At 46.6% G+C, this 18,485-nt stretch overlaps 2 protein-coding genes across 3 annotated transcripts; both read right to left on the minus strand.

Moving 5' to 3' along the window:
* Positions 1-383: 383 nt before the first annotated feature.
* On the minus strand, positions 384-4,458 carry LOC100843565 (cytochrome P450 87A3). 2 transcript variants are annotated; one of them, XM_024461989.1, is made up of 10 exons: positions 4,121-4,458; positions 3,853-3,970; positions 3,646-3,753; positions 3,381-3,530; positions 2,951-3,202; positions 2,728-2,817; positions 2,351-2,429; positions 2,132-2,238; positions 923-1,053; positions 384-818 (listed from the first exon to the last, which is right to left on the minus strand). In XM_024461989.1, exons 1-10 carry the CDS (start codon positions 4,330-4,332, stop codon positions 728-730), a joined length of 1,338 nt encoding a protein of 445 aa, XP_024317757.1. In that variant the 5' UTR covers positions 4,333-4,458; the 3' UTR covers positions 384-727. The 2 variants fall into 2 exon arrangements, with proteins under 2 accessions (XP_024317757.1, XP_003570092.3); XM_003570044.3 differs by having other exon boundaries at positions 3,646-3,970.
* Positions 4,459-13,099: 8,641 nt separating this feature from the next.
* On the minus strand, positions 13,100-16,722 carry LOC100843876 (probable methyltransferase PMT15). The gene is made up of 6 exons (XM_003570045.4): positions 15,896-16,722; positions 14,838-15,048; positions 14,440-14,740; positions 13,950-14,342; positions 13,745-13,822; positions 13,100-13,643 (listed from the first exon to the last, which is right to left on the minus strand). The coding sequence occupies exons 1-6, from the start codon at positions 16,607-16,609 to the stop codon at positions 13,421-13,423; spliced, it is 1,920 nt and encodes a 639-aa protein (XP_003570093.1). The 5' UTR covers positions 16,610-16,722; the 3' UTR covers positions 13,100-13,420.
* Positions 16,723-18,485: the final 1,763 nt, after the last annotated feature.

Consider the following 18,485-nt stretch of genomic DNA (forward strand, 5'->3'; position numbering starts at 1 on the left):
AAATTGTTCACCCGCACCAAATGGTGGACGCCGCCGCCTCTGTTGATCAGTTCCAGGGACATAGGCGCGCGACGCGGGTCAGGGCTGCGCCGCTGCGGCAAAGGGAGGATTAGCTGGCTTTCGGGAGTGGAGAGGGAAAAAAAATCTGTGCACTCAGATCACGGCCCAACAGTGGGAAATCTGAACTAAGAAACGAAGGAGGAGCCGCCAAGCCGATCGGATGCCAAGGAGTCAAGGCCGAACATATTGTTGTCAGATGGCAAAAGTCACGTACAAGAACTGTACTACTTCCTCCGATCCTAAATTGTTGTTGAAATATCACATGTATCTAGACGTTTTTTAAGAATAGATGCATTCATATTTGAGCAAATTTGAGTCAAGAATTTAGAATCAGAGTGAGTACAAAATACAAATACACATGGAAAATCGCTTTGTTCAATTTACAATATGCATGTAGACATAACAGGTACACACATCATATGGGGTACATGACCGCGTGGGAGACTAACTACATAGGAAGCAATCAACAATTACCTCATGCTGTGATATCAAGCCTAAATATTTCTTTCGTATGACTAGCTACTAACGATCTACACGAGCAAGGAGGTGCCCTAAAACGACCTCGGTATATATACAGACTTCATCACCTAGATATGCAACCTTTATATGATTATTTCTTGAATCGTGCATTTAGCTGCAAGTGGCCAGATTGAGTTGACAAATGATGTCAGTGCTTAGGGAAGAGCTGAATGTGAAAGCCATCTGGGAAGCTCAGTCCCGGGGTACGGACTATGTTCCCACCTTTTACTGTCCTCCATCTGAAATGCCAAAGTTTCATGTTTATTAGGAACACTTGATCTCACCATTTTAGAAGGAAACGCTACATGTATAAATATATTTACTGATGATGAACTGCATGTACCTGTATTTTGTCACCAGGCTGTGAATGAAGGTTGCCATCAGCACCTTGCTAAGGTCGGTACCAACACAGAACCGGAGACCCCCACCGAAGGCCATGAAATGCTTCGTGCCACCGGTTATTTCAATCTTGTTCTGCATAAGCAAGATCCAGTTCAAAACACAACCTAGGTAGGCATTACATTCATGTCTATGTGCATCATATGCATCTTGCATACAAGGCAATGCAGATGCACATATGCATTGGGATGGGAGGCTCTTCTAGAAACGGATATTATTCTAACGCGAATTCACTAGTATTAGCTTCAGGTAACTGTTTCTATTTTCCTACTGCTACATGTTCCTTATCGGCACAGCAGCCGATATTAATTAACATTTGGCAATATGCTGCTCCATAAGCTGACTTGATCACTCACAGATGCGTAGGCTAATCACGTGGCACGCAAGTGCGCGCACAACACAGAGAACTGAGCTTATTGTTACTGCACTTCCAGGTTCAGGCGTTCAGCCCCTAGATACACTACCAGAAACTTGACTTTTGTGTTCGACACCTAATATTCTTCTCTGCTTTTACTGTGGGGATATGCTAAGTAGCACAACCTGCAGCATTGATGAACTGTCCGATTGGAAGCCTAGAACTCGGGCTTACTAGTACATCACTAACTAGTCAGGAACCATACAAATAGGCTATTTGGTGTTAAGTACACGATTCTGGTACGTTTTTCCAAAGTGTCAGGTGCAGTTGTTTGACACTCTTTAGGCTTGTCAGAGATTTACACCATATGAACTTCTTTAAGAACCGCTCACTAAGTGAGATTCGTCTTCCTGTTCATTGTATTACATCTTTCCAAGTTACTAAATTCTCATTATTCTTCCAAGTTGGTAGTAAAGTATAATTTGGGGGGAAATTCCACAATTCAAGCATTACATTGAATCATTGACTGACTGTTGCTATTAGGTTTCAGTAGCTTGCAATTGCAAATACTTCAGGGCATGATTTATAGGCTACAGTCGTTTTCTTGGGGCACTGGAAACATTGTAAGTTTAAGCAAAGCAATACCCTGAGGCTACCGCCTATATATAGTTTAGTCCGCTGATGATGGGCCATGCCGGCAGTTCAGTTTGATTTAAACGCAGTGAAACCCTAATATTCAGCTCAAATGCAAGTTTAAATAGAGTTGATCTCATATATCTTGCATAAAAATCAACAAACCTGCCACCTCCATGGATTAAACGCCAATGGATCTTCGTAAATCTCGGGATTTAAGTGCACTGCTGGAGGACACACCATGACTGCCCACCCTGCTGGAATGGTGTAGCCTGCACCCAAAGGAGAAAATACATGATATAATACAGGTTAGCTTTCTAACTCACCCAAGAACAAAATGTGCCTCTGTTCAAACACGCCAAGATATTTGTGTACTCAATCTACCTTTGAATTCAATGTCTTGCAAGGCCTTCCGAAAAATTCCCGGCACGATGTTGGCTAGCCTTACAATCTCCAACGTGACCTTCATGAACAAGGTACAGAGGTCAGTTTTTCTTCCTTTCATTTCCTTAACTTCGATAAGATAAAACTATATATATGTATCTGCTCTCTCTCGTGGACCACGCATCTGGTCGTACAGTTACACAACACAAATCAGGCACTTGCGTAATCACATTGTTCTGTCAGTGTTCCTGTGATTTGCCACTATCATAATTATGCCCTAATAGCGATTCATTAGTTTCTGCTGCGAATCGTGGGGACTTCTTAACTACGCAGTTTGCACCATAGCTTAGCTGATAGCTAGTCCCGGTTAGGCTCACCTGGTACGTGAAGGTCATCGATTTGTACTCGGCCCATGTGAGCCCGGCATCCGGGTCCTCCCTGTCCCTAACAATCGCCTCATGTTCCTCCTGGCCACACAAAGAGAATTGTCTCGTCAATTGTTTTTTCGTGCAAGTAGCTCGGCGGGTTAGCTAGCTAGCTGAATGCCTTGCTCAGGCGTACAACGTGCATGCAGCAAGTAGCTTAATTTTATATACTGACCGTTAACGCCTCGAGCACCCTTGGGTTCTCGGTCAGGAGCTTGATGCCTAGCGTGAGTGCCAAGGCCGTCGTCTCGAAGCTTGCGAAGAGGAGCACGAACATGAGGTCGAGCGCGACGGCCTCCGTCAGCACCGGCTTCTCCCTCCTCAGCTCCTCGATCATCACGTCGAGGAAGTCCTCGCGCTGCCTCGACGGATCGGCCATCCTCTCCCTCATCATCCTCTTGAGCACCTTCATGGCCTCCCTCCTCCCCTGCAAACACGGGCACCCTCGATCAGCTGATCAGAGAAGCTTAACAGAATGGGTTCCCGTGAGAACCATTGACTGTGCATGCATGCATGATCGTCTGGCGAGCGTTGACCTCAAAGGCATGTGCAGTTTTGTTCGAGCACTACGGTAGCTGCCCAAGAGATGCATTATGTGTGCGTACCTTCATGCACTCGTGATATGCAGTGCCGGGAATGTTCACCGGGAACGAGATAAGCCCGCGGATGAAGGCCACAAAGTTCTTCCTCAGGTTCTCGGACGATTTTGTCGGCTCGTAACCGATCAGCTTCTTCGCGGTGATGTCAAAGATCATCTAGAAGAAGTTTCAATAGATGCAGCACATCAGCAATCAATCTCTCTAATTACCCTGAAGATGTTGCATTAGTGTTTCATGTCAACAAGAGATATATATGGTCGGTCAATCTTACGGTGGAGAGGCCATCCTTGAGCTCGACGCTGGGCAGGCCGGCCCAGGAGGCGAGGGTGGCACGGCAGGCGGTGTGCGTCTCGGCGAGGAGCACCGCCCGGAGGTTCTCCTGGCCGTAGAGGCGGAGCACGAGCGTCTTGAGGTACTTGTACATGAAGCCGTGCAGGGAGCCGACGTTGTCGCGGCCAAAGATCTCGGTGAACGTTACCGGGTACCAGCTCTCGAACAGCTTCCCCTCCTGCTGGAACACGTAGTGGTTCAGGTCCGGGTCCGCCGACACCACCATCGGCCGCCCGACGACGCTTGTCTTGAAGATGGCACCGTACCTACATATACATCCATTAATTTTCCATTATCCATCATACTTACGGATATGCAATGTGATGATGCATGTGGTGATCTGCTTGCAATTGGGTTTGGAGTTCTGACAGTGGCCAGCTACGTGTGCGAGAGCGTGGTTTGAAAAAAAACTGTACCTGTTCATCCTGTCTTTGACAAAGGAGGAGACATCGCAAGTAGGGTTAGGAGCGAAGAACTGCATGGTCTCGCCAAGGAGAGGGAGGCCGAGGGAGCCCGGAGGCAGCCGACCGTTCACCTTGGGGTGGCTCCAACGGTACGCCCACAGGATGGAAGCTACAACCATGGCCGAGGCAACAGCCCATACTGCCCAACAGAGGGTTGTTGCCATGACCTCCAAGCCCAGGTAACAATCGAGAAGATTATTACTATTAGCTTGTGTTTATCGATCGACGATCCTCTTAGGTCAAGGGCAATGGCGGCGCGGAGGCAATAGAACCTAGCTAGTGTTGCAAGATATGGCTGCAACCAAGTGTATACGGAGAGCTGTTATGGAGATTGCTTTGCTTTTTATAAACGCTTCAGCAGAATGCTGCGAGGGGCTAGGGACGACATAAACAAATGGAGGGAGGAGAATTATTGCCGCAGAATCCTTCCAAGTGTTTTTCCTTTTTGGAAAGAATCCACCCTGAAGCTCGTGTATGTGTTGTTATGTTCCCACGAGTGTGCTACATGCCACAGGAAGCAAGCTGTTCTGTTCTGAACTTTTTAGAACGGCTGCCTGTTTAAGGCTGGCTGTGTCCGTGTGCTTGAGTTAGGATGAAAGCAAGTACAGCTGCAGCAGTGGATTGCTGGCTGTTCTCCAGACCGTGAGCTGTTCTGTTAGATCAGTAGTTCAGGTAGTATTAACCTGCTATATTTTGAATGTTCCTTCCTTGTGTCTTCCCTTTTTTCTTGTCTACGGTTCGGACACAATGACCTTTTTAGTTGGGCAAAATTAAACTGCTAGTCTTGCAAAAGTGCAACCCTCCCAATAGCCAATTTGAGGATCAATCCTGAATGTAGATTAGCATGGTACGCAAATATGGAGGAATTCATATATACTTGTGCACTCTCATGACTAGGGCAGTATTTTGGAGACTAAAATTAGCGCTCTAGTACTTGTAAACTTTGTGGATAAGAACACCTTCCGTTCGTGTCTGTGACAACGAGAAGCAGCAGAAGAAATGGATAGATCAAAGCGCTCCAGTAGAAGAAAAGGGTTGAATATGCACCGGCAGACCAAGATTGTCAAATTGACAGCGAATCGAAAAGCAAAACCTCTTTAGTCTGTTGCTGTCAGCATCGATCGATCGAGTAAGACGTCGCGATCACAAGTGTGGTAGACGTACCCAGCCGGCCAGCCTCCAGCTGCTAGAGGTAGTACTACAGGCTACAGCGATGTACATGCGCCTTCTTTAGAAAATCAGGGATTTCTCTCCTGGCTCCATTTTTTGCAAATGAAACCAACGGTGTATGTACACGCCTTCTCCCATCATTCCAAACAAAGTTATAAATCTCCTCCTTCGGCTATGTTATGTGCATGCACGTGTCCCTAACAAGTGCTTTCCACGTACAATCTGCCACCTGTATGTATGCCCACGCTCTCTTCAGGTTCATGCCGGTGCATATATGTTTTTATCTGCATGCATGCATGTTTGTCGGTCGACGAGATCAGCATCTCGTTCCTGCAGAGATGTCCGTGCATGCACCTGGCGTACATATGCACCACTGCTTTGGGCGTACGTATGCATGCATACACGTGTGCTCGTTCATGGATGAACATTGCACGCGTCGGTCGTCGTCACATTGATTAGTTCTGCACGACTGGACGTACTGCAGGTATGAAACCGAGCCGCAGCCAACAAGAGCAGGCCGGCACCGGCATATCGCTGACGCTGACAAAGATCCCAATCTAACTAGCTTGCGGGAGATTGGAATATCATGCATATATATCTTGTAAAAACAAGTCACTGTGCTCCTGGTATATTCGCAGCTCCGTTGCATGCCGTTCTTGTATATATGCATCGTTATTCGCGTGCCCGGTTTATATATATATTAACCCGAGCCGGAGAAGTTTAAACCACAAGCCGGAGATTCGCTAGGGACGATCGACCGGGAGGGAATGTCGATCGAGCCATTGCTTCCCAACTACCGTGATCGATTGACGATCGACGACAAAAGATCCATGAAAGCACACGGAGATCTAGTTTTAGAACTTGGTCTCACCAGCCCGATCGACAATACATCCACACCTACATACACAACCAGGTCTGGAACAGTGGTTGCTGGACGGCTGAAGCAAGAATCTACGGACTACTTATAATTTGCATTATTCCTGTCCCGTGGCTCCCCTTTGTCTGACCCAGTTACTCACATGAATTAGTTTAAGAGGTTAAGAGCCGGGTCACAAAGTCTCCTCGTTAGATATGAGCTCACGAAGGCAAGCTGGTTCTGCATAATTTACACGGCGAATCATATCGTTCCGGCCATACCCAAATCTTGCTGATATTCGGCGTATCTGCACTTCAATCTGTAGCATCACGCTCCGAACAGGATGGCTCAACAGAGTTCCTAAAAGGAAAAGTTGTATGAGAAATCAAGCATGATACGATTGACTAACCATTAGGCCCAGATTGGAATGCTTTGGTTTTTTTATGGGAGGGGCTGATATTTAGTTCAACTCCTTCCAAAGTTGAACCAAATACCAACCCTGCCTCTAAAACGGCAACAATCCAAACAGACCCTTATAATCTGGACATTGTTTTCTTTTCTTTTTCATGTCTAGTTAGTGGTTCGTAGTTGACTGTTTTCGAGTTTGCCGACCATCGCAACATTTTAGACCGTTAGATCTTCATTCAGCGACCTAGGCTTCATCTCATTGCATGCATCCAGTTGATCTCTTCCCTCATTGCTATCGCTGCTCTCTTCTCCTTCCTCGATTCGGGCAGCTGCCGAGCCTCTTCCCCCAACTATCATCCAGCACCCCCCGGCCCTCCGCCTTACACCAACGCACCCAACATCACCACTGATAACTCTTTGCCCCCCCCCCCCTCACCCCCCCCCCCCCCACACACACAATATTCGAGACAGCGACTGTGGCTCGGCCTTTTGGCTCCGAGAGAAAAAAAGATCTTTTCCAAAAAGAAATAGCGTGAGTAAATCGTAGAATTTTTTTAGCGTGAGGAAAAGGAGCAATCGGTGCTTCTCAAAAGAATTTCTATTCATACCATTCCCGTCCACTTCTCTATGAGTAAACTAGGCCCTAAAAGAGTGGGCACTCATTCTATTACGGTACTACGAAGATCGATAAACTTGTTTTACCAGCCCGTGCTAAAACAGCGCTAACTACGATCATCGGTAAATGTGTTGGCGTTATAACGGGTGTTTCTCAAAAGAATTTCTATTCATATGATTTTCCACCAGTTCTCTGAATCAAATGGGCCCAAGAAGGGCGAACATTCATTCTACAGAAGACAGGTTTGTTGGCATGATAGAGGAATACCACCAGGCTGGCAGGGCTGGCTAACGAGCGTGCTCGGTTCGTTAAGAGTTCGGATCGTTAAGATCGTTATCATTAGCGATACCATTGTTCGGTTTGGTTCATTAAGAGCTCGCGAGTGCTCGTTAAAAGCTCATTAAGATAAATAAATGGCATTTTGATCTAAATTTTTTGGTATGACCTATTTGCTTGGGATAAATTTTGTCATCAAACAAAATATATCAGAAACTAAACATGGCTATAAAGATTGGAAACAACACAGCAAAAGAGAAATAATAGCACAGTTCTAACAGCAAAATAAGTTTCAGTAGCCACTCACAAGTGATGTATGAGAATAGCTCGTTAACGAGCTTAACGAGCGCTCGGCGAGCTTGTTCGTTAAGATCATTAAGCTTAACGATCTCAAAAGGAAGTTTGGTTTGGTCCTTTAGTTAACGAACCGATCCCTTAACGAACCGAGTCAGTGAGCGTATGATAAGATTGTCGAACTTCGATCTTTTTGTCCAGGTCTACCACCAGGATTGTACCCTCTCCTTTCTAAATATCGGGCGAATAACTTTTTATTTACTGTCAAATTTTAAAAGGTTTGACCAATTTATGAAAAAATTACCATATACAGTATCAAACCAAGATATTATAAAAATATATTTCAAATGAATCTAATAATTTTCATTTGGCATTGTGGAAGTTAATATTTTTTGTTATAAAATTGGTTAAATTTTTTAAAAATTGACAGTCAACCAAAGTTATGTGTCCTTTGTTTTTAGCGGAGAAAGTATATTACAATACGAATATGCGATATGCGACGTGGTACGACTTAATGGAGCCGTATGCGATATACGACGTCCTTGATCGGGCCGTTAGACCCGTACACAGGTGCCCACGGTGGACGCATTTACTTGCCGCACGCACCACGTACGCCCCTCATTGCGTATCACCACCCATCGACAGTTCGTTGTTGACAACCCGGTTGAACTCAGGCATATATACCCACCGGTGCTTGCTCCCGTCATAATTCATCGATTATACTCCGTACCTGATTTCTAACAAAACTCATTTCATCGGTCGTTGATTATCGAATGGAAAGATATATATTCTGGTTAACAGATTAAGGATTACTACAAAGCCGACTGCCTTTTTGTTCTCGACGTGGCATATGTCACACTGGATACGCCATCTGTTTAATAGGTTAGCCGCGTCGATGCGTTTCCAGTCAAGCGGTCAAAGTCAGATCTGCACGTACGTTGGTTCTGGACCGGCCAAAGTACTGGATTAAAGCACCTTCATCGGATATATATATATACGTGCATTTCACCACAGTCACCTTCTTGCGCACGTATTAAGCTTTGACGTGCCCTGGGGATAACAGTGTACAAAAAGGCCTTTTGCGTGCAACATTTGAAGTTGTGAACTCAGGAACCACACATATAGATGGGTACTCGCACAGGCGCTCCGTATGAAAGGTTTTGATCCGATATGGTTCAATTAGATCTTCCAATTTGTTCCACGTGGGAGTGTGGGGGTTAAAGTGAATGACGACGTTGTCCATTTTTTTCAAACTCGCAAAGGTTTGAGACACGACGATCCGCTGTCACCTGTGCTTTTTAATATTGTTGCGGATATGTTGGCCATTTTAATTGCTCGGGCCAAAGAGGATGGTCAAATTGGGGGCTTGGTTCCTCATTTAGTTGAGGGAGGTGTCTCTATCCTCCAAGCGGATGACACGATTATTTTCATGTAACACGACTTAGCGAAAGCCGTCAATATGAAACTAATCCTTTGTATTTTTGAACAATTGTCGGGTCTAAAAATAAATTTTCATAAAAGTGAGATTTTTGTTTTGGTAAAAAGCTAAAGATGATGAACATAGCAACAGGAGCCTCTTTGGTTGTGAATCTGGAACACTCCCATTTCGCTATCTGGAAATTCCCATTCACTATTGTACGCTCCTCAATAAAGAATGGAAATCGGTGAAGGATCGTTTTGAGAAAAAACTGGGTTGTTGGAAAGGGAAGTTGTTATCCTACGGTGATTGGTTTACCCTAATCAATTCGGTTCTGACTAGCATGCCCATGTTTATGTTATTCTTTCTTAAAATTCCAGTCGGGGTTCGTAAAAGATTGGATTTCTACAGATCCCGTTTCTTTTGGCAATCTGACGAGCATAAGCGCAAGTACAGACTGACCAAATGGAATATTATCTGTCGTCCCAAAGATTAAGGCGGACTCAGTGTGGAGCTTTTGGAGATTAAAAATAGATGTTTACTTAGCAAATGGTTGTTTAAACTGCTTAACGAAGAAGGACCTGATCGGGGCCAATTGGACAAGATGGTTACATTTGTTTCAGCGTTTGATGATGGTTAACCTCTCGAACGAACCTGATAGCTTTGTGTGGAGTCTTACTCCCTCGGGCGTCTTTTCTGGGAAGTCTTTATACGCGGACTATATGGATGGGCAAACGGTCTTTCATCACAAATTTATATGGAAGTTAAAAATTCCATCGAAAGTCAAGATTTTTATGTGGTTCCTCGATCGCCAAGTTTTATTAACAAAAGATAATCTTGCGAAACGAAATTGGGAGGGGAGTTTAAATTATTGTTTTCGCGAGTCTGATGAGACTGCACAACATCTTTTTGTCTCTTGTCCCCTTGCACATATTATTTGGCGCATCATTTTTTATGTCTTTTATTTGCCTCAACCGACATCAATTTCCAATATGTCTGGCAATTGGCTTAATGGTGTGGAAAAAAAAGATTAAAGCTCAAATTCGGATGGGAGTTTCAGCTTTCTGTTGGGCTATTTGGAACTGTAGAAATGATGTTATTTTTAATAGATCAAGAACTCCTCATTTTTTGCAGGTTATCTTCAAAGTCACACACTGGATTCGTCTTTGGGCTTTACTGGTACCTGCGCACTAGCGGGCACCTTTGGATACTGGATGCAACCGGCTGGAGATGGTATCTCGGGATATCTTGAACCGGGCTGGCTGGCGGTGTTCTAGTCGTCTAGAGGCATAGAATCGCTATGTTTGCTTTACTTCGATGGCTTATCCTTGTATCCACGATCGCTGATCGGTGAATTTGATGACTTATTTCTTTAAAACTTTGCAATAAAAATGGTTGTGTGCATCTATTAATGCAGAGGCCGGGAATTTCTCTCCCCTTTTCGAAAAAAAAGATGGGTACTCGCACCGTCCACAAATAAGTGTACGTTTGAGTTTAAAATTTGCTCACAAAATAATGTATTTCTCTTTTTTAATGCACTTTAGGCTATGAAAAAAAATATTTATCTCTCATTACACAGAAATCAAACCCAATAACTTTTTTTCATGCACTTAGCTCATTAGAGGTGGGAAAATTAACCAGAAAGATATGGTGGTTGGCATCTTTTTAATGCATTTTCTATCTCTTTAAATTTTTTTTGAAATTCTCACATGTACACTTATTTGTGGGCGGAGGAAGTAAGCGCTAACATTTTTGTAAGATAACCACATTTCATTCGTAAGTCACGAGTCACAACATTACAAACTCACAGGGAATTGATCGGACAGATCGAGAGCAGACACGTGTCATGGAACCTTGCGTTTTCTGGAACGTCATGTAAGCAGAAAGTAGATGCGGTACCAATTTTTTTTGGTGGAATTAGTTTTCATATAGGCGAGTTTTCTGGCTCAAATCTGCAACATACATTGAATGATGGGATCTGTCCAATTGTTGACTGAACTTGCGTAGCATTAGCCCAAAGGTTAACCCGCTCGTTAAGATTTATCACTCTGATATGACTTCAGCAGTCGCTTTAGAGAAATCGATCTGCTCAACATGCACTAAACAACTGGCATGTTGCTCAGGTTATCAGAAGAGAATGAAAGGGATAAGAGACGGGAAAGCTGAGATAGGTATGTACTCCTACTATGTACACGTGAAATTTCTAGCATGGTCTGCTTTTTTCTTGAAAGATACTTCTTCTCTGTCCTGTGGTGGCGAACATAGCGCACTTCAGACATGGATCTTTTGACTGCCTAATTGGATTCTTTATGTGGATATAACGTTTTTTCCAAAAAGTCAGATGATTGACCTCGCGAATTTGGATTCGCTCGCTCCTGCGCATTAAGTCGGCGCAACAGCTTTCGGACTTCGTTGAGCTCTGACAGCACATTAACGGCGTGGTTCTATCCCAGCAGCGCGACTCCGTCACCTGGCGCTGGACGACTTCGGGCGTTTATTTGGCGGCTTTGGCATACAAGGTGCAATTCCTCGAAGCCTTCTTGCTCTTCTCCACCAACAAAATTTGGACGGCCCAAGCGGAGCTCAAATGCAAATTATTTGCTTGGACCGTTTTACACAGCAAGATTCTCACGGCGGACAACCTTGTGATTCGGCAATGGACCCACAACCCCATTTGCCAGCTTTGCAAAATTCTTTGCGATCGCCCACCTTTGCCGCGACTGCAGTTTCTCACGGGAGGTATGGAGGCTTATCCAGAGTTGGAGTCTTGGTTTGCCGGCCATCCTCCCTTCCTCTGGCTCGGTGAACGACTCATGGGAGGAGATTGCCTCGGGCAGGACGAAGCGCGAGAGGAGGGATCTCGGCGGCCAGCTTTTCTACACTTGGTGGGGGCTGTGGAAGGAGCGTAACAAGAAGCTTTTCCAGGCCAAGGCTTTGCCGCCTCTGCAAGTGGCCTACCTGGCCTGGGAGGAGTACCAGGGTAGGGTTTTGGTGTGCTCCTCGGAGCTGGAAGGATAGTTTCCGTCGGGTTTTTTTTTCTTTCCTTTTGTCCCCCCACCTCCAGGAGATCCGTCTCGGTACAGTGTTTTTTCTTTTAATCGAATGACAGAGATCGACCGTCCTTGCCCTAAAAAAAAAGATGATTTCACGCGAAGGAACGGCGCTGTGTTAGCCCGTTCATGGCTTTATTTAAAAATCCGAGCGTTATTGCCAACAAAAGTTGTCGATCGATGACCAAAATACAAGACCAAAACGAGGTTTTAGTACTAACCTGTAACCATGGACTAGCAAAACAAGCTATTCCCCCCTGGATGCAGTATGTCTGCTTGGCATTCATCGGCGGTCACCTATAGTCTCGGCTAAGCACACACGAATGACAAACTGCCGAGTTGGCAGTTTGGAGCTCAGGTAACTCTCGCCCTGATCCAGCGTGAACTTGCAAAGCCAACTGTAACTCCGGAAAGTAAGAGCAGTCCTATCGATGCTCCGTCAATGGCTATCACCAAAGTGAAACCAAACCAGGACCAGACAAATTAACCTGTCCATTTACTGCAAAACTGTTGGACCTGATAGTGCCAGTGTAGAATGTAGATCTCTGAATCCTTGGTACTGTTCCAACCCATACCATGTTGCATTAGCTGTGAGTATTTGGAAGCTTCTCCATGCAGTCCAAACTATGAGATGATGGACCACGGGGAAAAGTTTCAGATTAGACTAGTCTAGACCTTCAGAATGGTCTCCTGCTTTGTCAATATGTCTGTATCAATTCAATTCATGACCCCATTCTCCACCGGCGTTTGTTCGTTTGCTCCACTCTAGCTTCCTGGACCGTTCCCCATTTTGTCGCCCTCATAGTGAGTGCATCCTAAGCAGATGAATAAGCCGTGAATCCAATGGTGTTCAACATTTAACTTTTACTGAACACAACGGTAACATGAGGATTACACCCCGCATAGTACTATGCACTATCCAAATCAACTTACAAACATCAATTCTATTTACCACTTGACACAATTTAGCGATCAGGTGACAATCTTTGCACCGGAGACAAATTATGCCCTGTTTAACAGCTTACCAGACACCAATTTCCTATATAAAAACAAATCGGCTAAAAAGAAGTAGTACATGGAGCTAGAAATGGTGATCCAATCCAACTCATGAGATCTTCTGAGCAATGTGCTTATCAGCATATAGAAATACTGTACTATACTACTGCTATTGGTCTTGGTCCGGGGCAGTCCAGTATGTCTTGACAACGAGGAGGAGCTTCTCCCGGACGAGCGGGCCGTCTTCGTGGTCGACGATCTGGCTGTCCCATCTCATCCCGTCAGCGACACTCTTGACCTTCACCAGCATGTCCACGTCGTCTCTGATGATCACCGTGCCCTCAGGCCTCAGGATCCTGTCCATCTCCAAGAGTATGCTGTCCATCTCGCACCTAGCAAGCAGAGTTGCAAGTCAGATGCCGGTTGTGCTAACTGTCAGGCCACCTACCTCTCTCGGCGATACAAGGGAGTTTTTGGTGCAGTATTATGTTACCTGCTCTTGTACAGCGTGAACACTGAATCCGCGTGGACGAGATCGTAGGTCCGTGGGTAGGTGGATGCGCCCTCACACCTGCAGTGAATGCAACGAGATCAGAACCACAGCACCGACACACCGCTGTCAATCTTCACTGTGATAGTAGAAGGGACCATGTCCATGAATGTGTGAATGTGATGAGGCACAGTACGGAAGGACTCACCAGTCCTGGTAGCTTCCGATGAGCCCACGCTCGTAGATCACACCCAGTGTGCTGGAATTCCTAACCGTCGGGACCATGTTCATGACCCACAGCGGGTAATTCGCCAGCGCCGCCGCGAAACCACCGAGGCCGGCGTTCATGTCGAGCACGTTCCGGTACCGTCCTTTCTGCTCGAACTGGTTGATCACCGCCTTGTAATGGCGGACCCTCCTCTTCCACAGCTCGGTGTCCTGCTGGAACGCCTTGGCCGTCACGCCCTTGATGCTGCCCCTGGAGATCCTTGGCGGCACGGCGGTAAGCCTCTGTGGCCATTTCTTCACTGCGCCACCGGCAACCTCGTCCGCGTTGGACACTTCCGGGAGCGGCGTTACGCAGGCCTCCATCTTGTCATACCTACGTGCAAAGCAGATCAATTACATCAATTCAACTACTTCTTCCAAGGTGGTTTAACCGTAAGTTAATTACTCGATGTAGCTAGTGCTGGGATTACCATGCCGCGTCGGGATTTTTGTTGGAGCAGAAAGGAGGGGACTTGGCAGTCTTCCGGCGGGAGGTCTTGCAGCTGACGTGGTTCATGGGTTTCTGCCAGACGGCGATGTCTCCGGCCTCCTTGATCTTCTTCCAGCAAAGGCTCCGAGCAACAGCCTCGATGGCTTCCTGTTCGGCGTTCAGATCCTCCTTGCTTCTCTCCCACCCTTTCCAGTACTTCCTCCAGTTGATGGGTGGGCCGGACAGTACCCAGTACCCGCCGGGGCGCAGGACGCGGTCAACCTCGATCAGGTACAACCCATCTGCACAGCTCACAGTAGCACACGTATTCCTGATTGAGTGACCGGAAGCTTAAAAATGTGTTTGGCTGAAGAGAGCAGTGCGGGGCTGTATTGTAACCATAGAGGTGCCAGGGGATGAGGCAGCGGGAGCAGTGCGCCATGTCGAACGCGCGCGCCGGGTAGGTCAGGCGGTTGGACGCGAGGACGCCGATCATGGCGGGCACGCCGCGCTCCAGCGCGAACTGCACCTGCGCCTCGTGGGAGTCCCGCGGCGCGAAGGACATGGCCAGAATATCGCGGGACAGCAGGTACGCGCCCCAGCTCGCCACCTGCACGGGCACACGGGCCAGCCGACGCATCAGCACACATGAAAGACAGAAATCCCATTTCCATGCGACCACGGTTGGTTCTACGGTCAAAACTCAAAAGTAGTAGTAGAATGGTCTTTGCTGTAGTACGAAATTACTAGTACTTCAGAGTTCAGACAGTAGGTCGACGATTGTACATGCAAGTGTGCAAGTAGTACTACATCAGTGTATGCACGTGAATGGCCGTATATTTTAGAGATACACGGGAAACATAGATTTGCTTGTTCAGGGGAAACTTCTATGCCAGATACTAGTAGGAGGTCATTGTTAACATTACTGAAAAGGGAACCCGATCTACTTCACGCTTGAACGGTGTCACTGTTGCAGACCTGGTGGTGGCGCCCATGATTGATTGATGGATTATGTCACTATGCATGCATTGAAAAAAGATCACCCAATGTTTGTCAACAGCTCTGTTAGCAGAGTTCCGGCTGAAAGTGAAGCTACAAGCAGATTTTCCATTTCACTTGTTCCATAATCCACATGTTTAGGTGTAAATTTTCACCAATTCAGCAAGATGCCAGACCGTATGAAATAGACCTGATAATACAGATATTGCTTAACTGAATAATGTGCTATGACTAATTGAATTCACTCATAATCTGCTCGACATTCGGCAGTTTCTACTCTGTAGTTATACTAACTCTGCCAGACCTGTTTGACCCCTGTCGGCCACTCGATTCTCCAACGGAAAATGTACCCAACATTTGTCGCAAGAACTAAGCTGGTGTGGAGCAATTCTTCTGTCCAATACTAGTAAAGCAGGGAGAGCTAAGCAAAGGCAAGCGGAAGAAACTGGGCGACTTACCCCGCAGCCGGTGTCGAGCGCGGTGCGGACGGAGCCGTCGCGGAGCGGGACGAGCTTGGCGATGTCGTCGATGTATGCGTCGGCGCCGTGCGGGAACATGGTCCCGCCGCCGGGGAAGCGGAGCTTGTCCCCGTCGACGCGGATCCAGTTCTGCACGGCCTTCTCGACGGTGAGCTCCTTGTGCGGCACGTTGGCGAACCACGCGACGTCGCGGCTGGCGGGCCACGGGAACGGGTTGCGGTAACCGTGGGGCGCCGGCACGAGGCACCGCAGCCGGTCACGCCCCGCGGGGGACGGGCAGTGCCGCTCCCGGTACACGAGCCGGTCCCGCGGGTACCGCAGCGACCGCTTGACGTCCTCGCACGGGGTGTACTCGGAGTACTTGGCCGGGCACGCCGGGTACTGCCTCCGCCGCTGCGGCGTCGAGGGCGCGGAGGATGAGGTGGTGGTGGTCGAGGCGGACGCGTGGTGTGCGGAGAAGTCGAGGGTGGAGGGGGTGAGTGTTGTGGTGGTGCAGGAGATGGCGGTGGCGATGGAGACGGCGCCGGAGGGGGAAGGGGAAGAGGAGAAGCCGCCGTGGTGCCAGGCGCCTAGGAGGTAGGAGGCGGAGCAGAGGAGCGCGACGGCGGCGAGGGGGAGGAAGAGGGAGCGGCGGGCGGCGGATGAGTGGGAGGGTGGGATGTGAAGCTTCGTGGCCGCCGAGCGGACCCCCATTGGCGCAGACTGCCTCGCTCTGCGCTTCTGCTGCTGCTCCTAGCTCCCAGCCGGAGGAGTGTGCTGTCTTCTCTCTGGCTTGGACAGTGTCACTCAATGTGGGTCCGTCGCCTTGGAGCTTGCGGGTGTGCATGCCGCGTTTGATTTGCTCAACGGTGGGTGTTGGATACTCCTACTTGCTACAGTAAATCAGAGAGTTTATTACAGTACTTGCCGTCGAAAAGAAAGAGATGATTACGTGAGTAGTAAATTGACTCTAACCACGCCTGGTGCTTAGCGTCTTGCTTTTTTTTTCACACATATATCTCTGACGTACCCCTACGTATGTGTAACTTTAAAGGTGTGGTGTACTTCCATGGATTTTCTATATTTTTCCGAAGAATGTTGAACCCGTGATGGCATTGGAGCTGCGTGCTCCCAACTGCTCATGCGATTACCATCTGCTCTGTTATTACTGTGTAATCCTTTGGTTTCATCCCGCGCAGGCCCGAGGGATGAGTTCACACATGGGCCGACCTCCTGACGTTGGACCGGACAGTGTGCATGCATTGTGCACTGCTGCGGTACGCATGGTACGAGTGTAGCAAGTAGTAGTAACTCTGGCAGTAGAGTAGCTGTCAAAAAAAAAAAACTTGGAAGCACTGTAGAGTTAGATGAGTAGACCCACGTTAATCATTGGGCCAGTGCACAAGCAATGGCTAGTGCCTGGACATAGTCGAGAAAGCTAAATACAGACAATCTATAGAAGAAGTCAGTCGATTTAGTCACTCGCACGGGTCTGAGGGACTCACGGGAATCACCATGAGATGGATCCGTTTGTTCCCGCGAAAAGGGAGAAGGACATCTACCAGTTTTTAGAGCATGACGATATCGATCGTCCTCGTTCGTAGGTTGTTGATAGCAAGTGACTAAAATTTGTCCAAATATGAATATAAAAGCATCTAGTAGATACATTTAATATTTCGTCACTTAATATGAGACGGGGAGTACTTGATTCTGTTTGTGGTTCTGCTGAATTCAGCACAGCAGCAACAGTTGTGTTTAATAGAAGCGTTCGATCTTAAGTTAGCTTCTGGCGGTAACATGTGCCATCAATAACCGTAATTATTTTTCTGCCGGTGTTTCATGGTGACTGTATTGATTGGATGTGGATATATCTAAATTGCCTAGAGACTTAAATCTAAATTGATGAATCAGAATCATTTGATTAATATCTAGATGTCATTTTACTACCATTCATTTTTTCATGATCCGTTTCGAATTTTAAAGCACAAATCATATCCATGGGTTGAGAAAGCAACTTATTTCTAACTAAAAATCAGGCAATTTAGATATAGCAAACCGTTATTCATTTCGTGTGTTGGCTGAGGGGCAGTTGGAATTTTTTTTCCTGAAGAGGCTATGGACAGTCAGATATTCAGCACATGCATTATTGCTTTAGCATCAAAGATCTCAACTTTATACAAGTACTTAACCATGTGGCAATAATACAATTAAACATCTAGGTATTCTTTTTACGTATATTTTGTACGTGTATCATATGCAAGTTTTCTTAAAATGACTCCCTCGTTTTCGTAACGGATGGCATGTTTTGTTTCCGCAGAAAGACCGACAAATTTACCCCTGACTGAGACCTAAGTTGACTCGATTATCGGTCTGGCTACCTAATTAACCATTTTAATGTTGCCATCCTAAAATGGATGTGACAGGAAGAATGAATGAATGATGCATTTAATGCAAGGGAAAGCGAAGACTAAGCCTCTACCAATCTCTTTTCTTTGGTTTGAGATAAGTTCATATTACAACTATAAACCAAACACGGAGTTTAAATTACCCCACTGAATTTCAATAATGGTTATAACACAACCTGGAAGTA

The sequence above is a fragment of the Brachypodium distachyon genome, chromosome 3 (assembly GCF_000005505.3).
Source record: "Brachypodium distachyon strain Bd21 chromosome 3, Brachypodium_distachyon_v3.0, whole genome shotgun sequence".
NCBI classification, from domain to species: Eukaryota; Viridiplantae; Streptophyta; class Magnoliopsida; order Poales; family Poaceae; genus Brachypodium; species Brachypodium distachyon.